General features: G+C 38.3%; 1 protein-coding gene across 2 annotated transcripts; it reads left to right on the top strand.

Moving 5' to 3' along the window:
- Positions 1 to 1,806: 1,806 nt before the first annotated feature.
- LOC131323550 (DEK domain-containing chromatin-associated protein 4-like) lies at positions 1,807 to 9,571 on the top strand. Of its 2 annotated transcripts, none has more exons than XM_058355400.1 (12): positions 1,807 to 2,145; positions 2,883 to 3,802; positions 3,895 to 3,928; positions 4,868 to 4,947; positions 5,376 to 5,435; positions 5,674 to 5,784; positions 6,164 to 6,244; positions 6,336 to 6,419; positions 6,671 to 7,442; positions 7,699 to 7,811; positions 8,312 to 8,342; positions 9,090 to 9,571. In XM_058355400.1, the coding sequence occupies exons 2-12, from the start codon at positions 2,969 to 2,971 to the stop codon at positions 9,248 to 9,250; spliced, it is 2,361 nt and encodes a 786-aa protein (XP_058211383.1). In that variant the 5' UTR covers positions 1,807 to 2,145; positions 2,883 to 2,968; the 3' UTR covers positions 9,251 to 9,571. The 2 variants fall into 2 exon arrangements, with proteins under 2 accessions (XP_058211383.1, XP_058211382.1); XM_058355399.1 differs by having other exon boundaries at positions 5,665 to 5,784.
- Positions 9,572 to 10,721: the final 1,150 nt, after the last annotated feature.

Raw genomic sequence — 10,721 nt, 5'->3', positions numbered from 1 at the left:
CAAAGTCACAAAAATGTTGGACTTAAGGTTGGTGCTGTGCACCGTGCTGCATACCTTCGAGCCCGTCGGATCGTGCATTCGATGGCTCGGATATCATCTCGGCAACTAACGATCGAGAGCAGTTCATTGCTGAGATGAGATCCGAGCCGTCGGATGCACGATCCGATAGCTCGGAGATGTGCTGCACAGAACCATCCCCAATTCCCAAAATGCCACTCTAATTTTACAATTATGTCTCATTGGAGTAAATGGAGCCATCTGATATTCATCCATTTCGTGATTTTCATTACATTAAGACACATTAGGGTAAAAAAGAAGAGGTACACACCCATGTAGAATGAACTCCACACAACACATTGGCTTTAATTCTTGTGAGGGTAACACATGAAGCCATGAACGCAGAGGTATGTCCATAAGTGGCTGCAAACGAGCTGAGCCAAGCTTTACTGAGCTCGAGCTCGGCTCGAGCCTTAATGAACCGAGCTTTTGTCGAACGAGCCGAGTTCCAGTCGGCTCGTTTTTATTTGCTAAACAAGCCAAAAATTCGAGCTCGAGCTCTAAACGAGCCGACTGGAACTCGGCTCGTTCGACAAAAGCTCGGTTCATTTGCAGTCCTGGACCATAACTGGTTTCGTAAGTACCCCTTATCTTTTTACGTTTTCAATTCCTTTGGATTTGAGAAATTTAGAAAGTACTCCAATTTGCATGAACCGAAATAGATATACAAATAGACAAAAAAAATTTGAAAAAGGACCTGACAAAATATAACGGATAGTTGTGGTAGGTATAGGGTAAAGAAACAATTTCAAAACATGGTCCTTCCTCGTTCTATCAGGACCATAAACTAATGCCGCTTTACTTTAAGTTATGTTGGAATAAAGTCAACCATAACTTGGATGATTGGAACAATTCTCCCCCCGTTAACAAGGACCAAAGGTCCTGTCCAGTACGGGTACTACCCCGCTCCTGCCCAATTTGCATCACGTAGACTCGTAACAATGATTGGAATCGTTTGTTTTGTAGAACTTAATAGGTAAAAGTTTTGAGTGGAATTTTTTGAATGATAACTGGAGTGAGATGAGAGTAATAACTAAGATGAAAAATTGTTGAAAATCGTGTAATAAAAGATGGGGTGACTATAGAAACCTCAAGTTAAGTACCTCAGCCGTGAGAAAAACCACGTTCATCTTATAACAATCAGTGCCATATCGAAAAACTTTTACATTATATCCAAACAAATGGATCCGATCCAATGTGCTACGTGCATTTTTTGAAGAAAGAAAGTGCTTTGATATGGCATGTATATAAGATGAGCATGAACTTTTTCAAGGTTGTAGTATTTAACGAGCTTTGCTAAACGAAGAGATCTGATCATTAGTACTCCCTCCGTCTCCATTCTTTAGTTTCAATTGACACTTTTTTTTCGTCCAAAAAAGATTGTTCCATATGAAAACTAAATGATTGATAGATGAAAAATTTCCTCTTTTACCCTTTTTATTTTTGAATTAATAGTATTAAAAAAATAAGAAAATGTAATAATTGAAGGGTAAAATGAAAAAAACATATTACAGGCCATACTGCAAGAACTTAATCCCAAAAAACTAGACCAGATAAGTCCAACGGGCTTTTAAGGCGTTTTTGCTTATTAAAAAAAGAGAGAAGAGAAGTCCAGCGGTGTTACGTCCATCACTCTATTTCATCTCTCAACATATAACCGTCTATCTCGACAATTATGGTCCGAATTTTGGAAAAACTTTTTCCAGGAAGATTGAGAGCGGTGGGAGTAGACTTTGTGAGAGGAGTCTCCCCGATCAAAATCTCCACCGTCAATACACCTCGTCATAGATCAGATCTCAGCCGTCCGCCGCAGTTCCTGTTACTATAAATCCCGCTCCGATGTCAGACACCCCTCGTCGACGTGGCATTTAACTGCTTTTAAAATCCGGATTTGAAGTCCGGACAATAAATATTCCCCACAGGGAAATAAAACGAAAAATTCCCACACTGAGGTCCGAACGAAGTGTGAGAAAATCGTTGAAACTAGAGAGAGAGAGAGAGAGAGAGAGAGAGAGCGAAAAGAAAACCCAGTGGAAGTAGAAGTCTGCGTGAGCTTCGATTCAGCTAATGGAGTGGCTCAAAATCCATGTGAGTTTCAAATCCTCAACTTGTACTTCGAAATTTCGAATTTTTTTGTTTAATCTTGCTGCTCTGTTCATATGCTTATTGAGTTATTGGGTAAGGACTGCATTTTTTTTTGGCAGGTTAGGGTTTTGTCAGTCTCCTAGAGCAATCTGCAAACTTTATGCTTGCTTTTTATTAGTTTTTTTGAGAAATTCTATGACTTTCTTTTGGTTTCTTGGTTGCTGACTATGATACGAAGCTTTGGATCCTGTTAGGGCTTGTAGAGTTTTCCGTACTTCTTTAGCCATATATTTTATGCATACATGATTTTACCCAAGACGAGATTTTTTACCCAGACAATATTTTCCATATTCCTCATTGCACCTTCCAATCCAAAAGCGTTTTACAATTTTTTGGGGTACATGACCTGAGGGTTCACTCTTCCTGGTTTTAAGGAAATTATGTTGTTTTTTTCTGTCTCTCTCTCTGTGCGTGGGGATGGGTGGGTGGGGGGAGTTTGGATGAGAGTATGTTGTACCCTCTGACTCTGAGTGTGGAAATGTACCTCACAAAGTGCAGTCACACTTGCCGCCACAGTGTAGACCGATGAACATAATTGTAGTTGTGTTGTCGGGCAGGTCCTGGTTCTGAGAATCGGCGTTTTAGTTATATTTTGTTTGACATTCCTGTTGCCTTGGACGGAGTAATTGAATCTTATAATTGAAAGATAGTAACTTTGGTGGAGTTTATAATGTTGACAGACTTTGTTGCTGGCCTAAGCTGGAAGGTTTTTTGGGTGAGAAAAGGAAGTGTTTTGGGTTGCGTGTTATTTTCAATTTGATCTACAATGGGTGAAGAGGAGACCTTGACAGCAGTTGCCGAGGTAGTGGCAAATGGGACTATCACCACTGACCAGAAGGATGAAGATGTTCCCCAGAAGAAAGAGGAAGAAAAGACCAGTACCGTTGATCAGAAGAGTGAAGATGTTCCTCAGAAGAACGAGGAAGAAAAAGATGGTGTAAAAGAAATGGAAGAAGATGGCAAAGTCGATGAGAAAGTTGAGATGCAGAAAATGGACGTGGACCCAGAGGGTAAGGAAACCGAAGAAGAGAAAAAAGAAGAAAATGGAAGCAAAGAGAAGGAAGAGGAAAGTAAAGATGGAGGTGGAAGCGACGCAATGGATGAGGAAATGGAGGTGAAAGAAACTGAGGAGAGCAAGGAAAAGGTGGCTGACTTGAAAGAGGTAGAAGAGAAGGCTGAAAAGAGTAAACGAAAGAAAGCTTCAAAGAAGCGTGGAAAGGGGAAGAGTAGTGGGACAAAGAAAAACAAAACTAAGGAGACTGAGGAAGAAGAGAAAAAAGAAGGCAAAGAAAGTAAAGGAGAGGAAGAGGAAAGTAAGGAAGAAGCTGAAAGTGAGGCGATGGAAGAGGAAAAGGAGGTAAAAGACACCAAGGATAATAAGGAGAAGGTAGATGGATTGAAAGTAGAAGACGGAAGCCCGGAAAAGCCTAAAAGAAAGAGAGGTTCAAAGACACTTGGTAAAAAGGAAATGCAAGAGGAAAAGGAGCCGAAAACCCCCATGGCTTCTGCAAGTGATCGCCCCGTACGTGAAAGGAAATCTGTAGAAAGGCTGGTTGCATCAATTGAAAAAGAATCTGTCAAGGACTTGCATATAGAAAAGGTGCACCTTCAATCGTATGCTTGCTGTTGATTTTTGAAATTAAGCTCAGTTTTGACAGTTGTCTAGATTTATTTTATGTTTTTGTGTTGCAGGGCCGCGGTACGGCACTGAAAGACATTCCTAATGGTAATATTCTAACTGCTTTATTTTCTCCACTTACTCTTAGTTACTTTTATTGGTTACAATTAAACAAGTTCACACCTGATGCTATTGTTAACGGATTAGATGACCAATGAATGATTGTTGGGGGTATTCATTATCACAATTTATAATTTCTTGAGTTAGCATGTACCGAAAGGGAAGCAAATGTTTTGATTAGTGGATTCCCTGTTTCGATAGTCTTACCTTTCTGGTAGGCTTTGTGTTTGGTGTCTTTTCTAGATTCTTCGTAAGACTCTGCAGCTTGCCCCCACCAACTCCAGTTGACCAGCTTAACTCCAGTCCATGAAGGCTGATCTCTTAACTGGCTTTGGAAAGGCATACCTTGACTATTCGAAGACAATGGATTGGTTCTCTTACAGTTCAATACAGTAATGGATGCTCCCTATACCTTTTGTGCAAAGCTCTAGTTGTTCTGACAGTAAAGTTGTCATATTGTGGATATGGTGATCTTGGAATTGGATTCGAGCTGGTTGCAAAACATGAGGATGGCGCCAAATCATCATTTGCGCTTGTCCTCCTTGATGAAATACCGAATCACAAACATCAAGTAGAAATAGCTTTGGAGTGTAGCTTATGAGCATTTCAAGGATTGTGCTTGAGTGCTGTTACATTGATGTCATCCGAAGATGTATTTTATAGTTTCCATGGCTGTAGATCAGCAAATCACGAAGTCATGTAGGCTTGTAGCACTGAACTTCAACTCTTCAATGGAATGCTTTTTGACTTAATCATATTGTTGTTTCCGCGTGTTTTGATGTGTTTATATGCCTTTTAAGCTAGTTTTGTCTATATATCTCTCAAGTTGGTAGAAATCATGTTGTTGCTGCTTTTATGTTTCCTTTTGTGTTGGATGCTAATTCACAGAGTGGACTGTCATATTCTGAACCACAATTTCTTTTGTAGTGGCATACAAATTATCAAAAAGGAAGACTGATGAAACTATCAAATCGCTTCATATGATTCTGTTCGGAAGGAGGGGAAAGGTAATTTGTAATAACGCTTTTTATTCTTACTTAGAATATCGCCTCCTTGGAGAAGTTTCAGGGGCTTAAATGTGCAACTGAGGTCACATAACTCTAGTACTCAAAATTGCTCTTATGAATGAAACTATTTAAGGTTCCATGATAAAGTTGTGAACCTTCCTTTCTTCAGTGAGCATTGTATTTTATATTATTCCTTCTAGCATTCCTTAGGTTAGTTTCCCCATGGTCGGAAATTAACACTATTCATCTACTTCAGAGTTCTGCAACGACATGCAATGCTGAAGTGGTTCCAATTATCTTTATTCGTTGAGCATTCAATCTTCTGGTTGTTTCCTATATATGTGGGGAAAGAGGGACAAGAAGATAAGGAAGAATAGCAAAGAAAAAAAATTATCTGCAATCTTACTGTGGTTATGATCCTTGTGCAGGTGGTTCAATTCAAGAGTAATATTTCCCGGTTTTCTGGCTTTGTATGGACTGAAAATGAGGTAAAGGATCCATTCTTCTTATTCATTCTTCTGATTCTGATATGTACATAAAGAATATAGAAATCCATCTAGAAGAGTTGTTCAAGTCCTTTCTGTGTACTGATTATTTTTGTTGTTTCTTTCTTATTTATTGCATTCATATCATTGCCTACTGGTCCACTATTTGAGTACTTGTCATTTGAACTTGTGGCATTTATTACCAAAACAAACTTTGATCTTCTGGTTTTAACTTTTGCAGGAAAAGCAAAAGATTAAAGTTAAGGAAAAATTTGACAAGTTTGTGAAAGAGAAGTTGATGGAATTTTGCGATGTGCTTGACGTACCAATTGCCAAATCTACTACGAGGAAGGTTTGTTGCCTGTTGATATCTTACTGCTACAGATGGCATGGATAAATAATGTTGGATTGCTAACTAAACGTTAAACAGATTAGGCCTAATTGGTCATTTTTGGATGCTTGTCATTCCCAAATTAAAGCATGTTGACATGGTGGATGATCAACACAGTCAGACATTACATGCACATGCACTTGTGCTCATACTGAGCATTTTTGCCAATAACCTACCACTTAATTAGTTTAACCGATTGTGTTACTGCATCTATTTGCACGCTTCAATCTAATTCTTTAAGTAGTAGGTTAACTGGTTAAGTAACATTGCAATCTAAGCAATAAGAAGAAGTGAGCATATGTGTTTCTCAGCATTTTGATGAATTTAATCTTGCACCCAGGAGGATATTGTTACAAAGTTGATAGACTTCTTGTTGTCTCCTCATGCAACAACTACTGAGTTACTTGCTGAAAAAGAGCAGGTTGGTTTACCCTAAACTTGATTCTCCTGTTAACCAAAAACTGCTTTTTGCCATGGCTTCTCATATTATCTATCTCGTGTCTATATTCCAGTCAAGCAAGGGGAAAAAGCGCAAGAGGGGTGGCAAAAGGAGTGCATCAATGTCAGGCGGCACATCATCAAAACACTCAGCTAAGGTACCATGTTTTTTTGGTTACAGTACGTTTTAACTTGATGACTCAATCGCAGTTTGTACTCTATGGATTCTTTAATGTCTGCTACGTCTTTTTTAGCAGAGCACTTTTGGATCTTTCTTGGGTACAAATCTTAGAGTGCATTTTTTTCCTCCTCAGAAGTTAAGAATGGAAAAGGCATAAGTGAATTAGATAAAGAGGTATATATTATGTGTCAGTTCACTCCTAATATTCTTGGTATGCATATCTCTCAGAGTAGCAGAACAGAAGATGATTCAGATGAAGAGGATGATGAACACGAAGAAGAGGAAACTGCAAATGGCATTCCTGAAATATCCAAAACTGAGATTTCCGACCATTCTGAAAGTGAAGACAATAAAGATGAACTTGAAGCAGAATCTGAAGAAGAAACAGTTAAAAACAAACGAGGTTCAAAGAAATCATCTGCAAAGAAGGAATCAGCCGCAAAGGCAAAAACGAAGAAAGTTGGAACTCCAAAAAAATCTAGTCCACTCGTCATTCCTGATAGATCCAAAAATGAGGTTCCTGAGAATTCTGAAAGCGATGACGATAACGAAAAGGATGAACTTGAAGAGGATTCTGAAGAGGATACAATTAAAGATAAACAAGGTTCTAAAAAAACATCTGCTAAGAAGGAATCTGCTGGAAAGGCAAAAACCAAGCGAGTTGCTACTCCAAAGAAATCCAGTCCACCCACTAAAGGAACACCTGTGAAACCATCATCAAATCGCTCGAAGGTTGATGATGACAGTGATGCAAGTCCAAAGACATTCTCTAGGAAGAAGAGAACACCTGCGAAATCGTCATCGAATCGCTCCAAGGTTGATGATGAAATCGGTACAAGTCCAAAGAAGAAGAGAACACCTGCAAAATCGTCATCGAACCGCTTGAAGGTGGATGATGAAATTGATGCAAGTCCAAAGACATTTTCGAGGAAGAAGAAAGCTGAGTCTGTCAAGGAAAAGTCGTCAACTCCGAAAAAACCTGCTTTGAAGGAGAAAACAGGTCAGAATCTTGTACATAACAGACTTTCTTTTCTCCTTCATGTGATTTGTACTTTCATAATGCTCATTGGAAGTCCAGCAATAGTGCTCTGTTGTTTTCATTATGGAGATTTTTCATAGATGTTTCTTTGTTATTTGCGATTTTTGCCGCTAAATAATTTCAGTGCAAATGTCTTTTGATGAGAAAGTGCAAAAATAGAGATATGGGTAAGACTGATTAGTTTGAATCAACTTAAGGGTTTCTCTGTCTTGTGAAGGGGAAAAGGCCGCAAAAGGGAAGGACAAGTCCAAAGAAGCAAAATTAAGGCCAAGTGACGATGAACTCAGGAATGCGATATGTGAAATTCTTAAAGAAGTCGACTTCAACACGGTAAGAGTTTGATCTCTCTTTCTTGCAGTCGGTGAAACAATTTCCTCTGCCTTTGTTGTTTGTAAGAGTGGCTGAACTACCGTAAATCTGATGCATGTGGATATGATGGTGAGCATATACAGTCTCTTTGCTGAACAAATTTTAGTTATGTGAAATAAAGGTTGATGAAGACTCACTTCAGTGAGTCTAAGAGTGCTGCCGAGACTATAGTTATGTCTTTGTGCTAACCCGTTAGTGAGTTGCATTGCCAATTTGCCATAAAACCCATTGGTTTTTTGCTGCACTTGTTTAGCTTGTGGAAGGGTAGCAAGTTCTAGCTGTAATCTTGCTTGGTTTGGTGAATTGCAGTTTCAGCTTGTTTTTCTTCTCACTGTGCTGAGCGAGAGTGAGCTTATTTTTCCTTTTCTTCTTGTGCCTATTATAATTTGCTTATTCTATTCGTTCTTTGATAATTTTGAAATGTGCTAATGCGATTTTATCTTCCTTCCTGTGTTTTGCAGGCTACCTTCACTGACATTCTGAAACAACTTGGTATGCTCTCTTAACATTTTTCTTATTTGTGTTAGGGTGAAATCTCTCTGTTTTTTTTTTTGGTAATCTCTGTTTTTTTTTTTGGTAATGTAAAATTGTTAGGGTTAAATCTCGTGCTTTCAGAACAAGAGTAACTGTTTTAATAATGTATATGAGCTTGGTTCTATACTTCTATGCTATTAGACTACGAAGTCTGGTTAAAACTTTTGATAGTGTTATTCAGTAGCTTGGGCACTGTGTTGCATTTTTGTAGTGGGGGTTAAAATACCAGCTGTTGCTTCGTTATTCCTATAGTTCTTATGGATGAGCTTCTATAGAAGACAAGGTCTGCTCTTTATCGGTCTGGGCATTGTTACTATAGCTAACTTCTTGGTTACAACTACAACTAGCTATCAATATTTGTTTTCTTGGTGTATGTGCAAAGGGTGTTTAAGAAAAGGTGATACGACGAAATTAAAGTCAAAATTTAGAGCCCTCTCTTATGTGCATGAGTGAGAAACCCCGCGTGCATTTGCATTCTTGTGGTCAGAACTTAGGTGCAAAGAAGACCAACTCCATCGAGAACCAAAAAGGATTGGATGTGAGCTTTGACTATCTGAACCCAACCTCATTATCCATCCTTGATGCTCACATACGAGAATGATGAAACCCAACAGAAAAACCTACTTACCCCTTCGTTGTGCTTTATTTGTAGTCGTCATGTCCAAATTCTATAAGAAATCCTTCTCCTTGTTCCTCTTTTTGCAGCTGGGCGATTCAAAATGGATCTTACTTCTAGAAAGTCTTCGATAAAGCTGATGATCCAGGACGAACTTACCAAACTAGCTGATGAGGCAGATGATGAAGAAGATGAAGGCGACGCTGAGAAAGATGAGACCCAACCCTCCGGTAAAGGTGTGAAGGCATGACTGCCAAAAGTGAAACAAGACTAGATGAAAATGTAATGGCCTTCAATAGGCTTCCGGGATCTTGCAATCTCTTTTGTATACAGCACGCTGTAATTTACGTTTAGGAGTTTTTTCACGTCACGTTGAACTTGTATGTTTTATGCTTTGTAGGTATGGGTATAGTTGGGACTACGCAAGTTAAGTCGCATGATTGCTGTTAGGATGTACACAAATGACAATTTGTGGAGTTCTTCCTGTAACTTGACTTTTTGTTGACAATTAGAGTTAAAATATTGTTGTCTACTCGTTAGGCAAATATGGCAATTTGATATTGGGTGATCATTATTTGTGTGTTTTTTTTTTTTTTTTTTTAAATTTGTGCTTATTATCTTAATTGTTGGGTGAAAGGGACATCTGCATTTAGTTTTGGTGGATTGTTTGCCATCAAAATAATGTCCAAGTTTTTCCAAATGAATGCGATTATGTAGGTATGCAGTCTTTTGGGCAAATGTGAGATTTTTTCACACCTTTAGTTCTTGTGTCTTTGGGGTCTCTCCACACATTATAGGATGAGGAGCGCCTAATGCTTTTCATGAGATACTCTAATTTTTCAGATGAAGATGATGGCTATGGGGTCAAACTGTTTTTATTGATAATTTGCATGTTGGATTTTAGGAAATGAGAGATTAAGGAGTAAATTGTGTTTATGTGTTGAAGTTCACAAAATGAATTAAAAATTATGAAAGTAGAACTTGTGGGCGTCATCACAACCACGATTTGTGGTTGAAGTCTATGGGAACTGTCGGACTCTCTGTGTACTATGTTGACAAATAAAAACTATGAGAATTTATACATTGTGATTGACGCCATTCATTTTATTTACGAGTAAATTACTCCAACTTTTTTCGAGGGAAAGAATAGTAATTGTGCATTTGCAAAGATCATACGTAGAAAAATCGTGCATAAATTCCCTCCTTCTTGTTATGTGTTTCATTTGTAGCTAATTCAATATAATGATCGCTTTAAAGTTTCAGCACAATTCCCCATCTAAGAAAAAGAAGAAAAGTCTCAACGCAATTGGTTAGGACACATAAAAATAGAATGGGGATAAAATCAATAATCCAATCATGAAAATAATCTTTGTGAGACAATATTAAAACATCTCAGTGATAAACAATCAAAATAACGAAGTGAATTGATTTCTACACTTCCTTTTACAGAATCACTCCCCTTCACAGTGAGACAATATTGCCATTTTTTCAATACGTTTCTTCACACATTCAAAGACAATATTGTAAATTCATGTGGATAAAAAAAAAGAAAAAAGAGTGTGAATAATAAAAGAGAAGCTTAGAAATCATTTTTCATAACAATAAAACAGAGTCACGTTCCTTACTTTAGGGTCCATAAAAACCAACTGTGACTAGGCGAAATTTTTGGATGTTGGGTGGGTACCACGTCACTCAGACGTCGTGCCCAAACAACACATCTG

This window comes from Rhododendron vialii, chromosome 4a, assembly GCF_030253575.1.
Source record: "Rhododendron vialii isolate Sample 1 chromosome 4a, ASM3025357v1".
NCBI classification, from domain to species: domain Eukaryota; kingdom Viridiplantae; phylum Streptophyta; class Magnoliopsida; order Ericales; family Ericaceae; genus Rhododendron; species Rhododendron vialii.
The sequence above is the reverse complement of the archived record's forward strand: the minus strand, read 5'-3'. Positions and strand labels throughout refer to the sequence as shown.

Coding starts and splice junctions, on each gene's coding strand:
- LOC131323550 (XM_058355399.1), top strand. CDS start 2,969: ATGGGTGAAGAGGAGACCTTGACAGCAGTTGCCGAGGTAGTGGCAAAT. Junction 6,420..6,670: donor CATCAAAACACTCAGCTAAG/GTACCATGTTTT, acceptor CATATCTCTCAG/AGTAGCAGAACAGAAGATGA. Junction 7,443..7,698: donor TGCTTTGAAGGAGAAAACAG/GTCAGAATCTTG, acceptor TGTCTTGTGAAG/GGGAAAAGGCCGCAAAAGGG.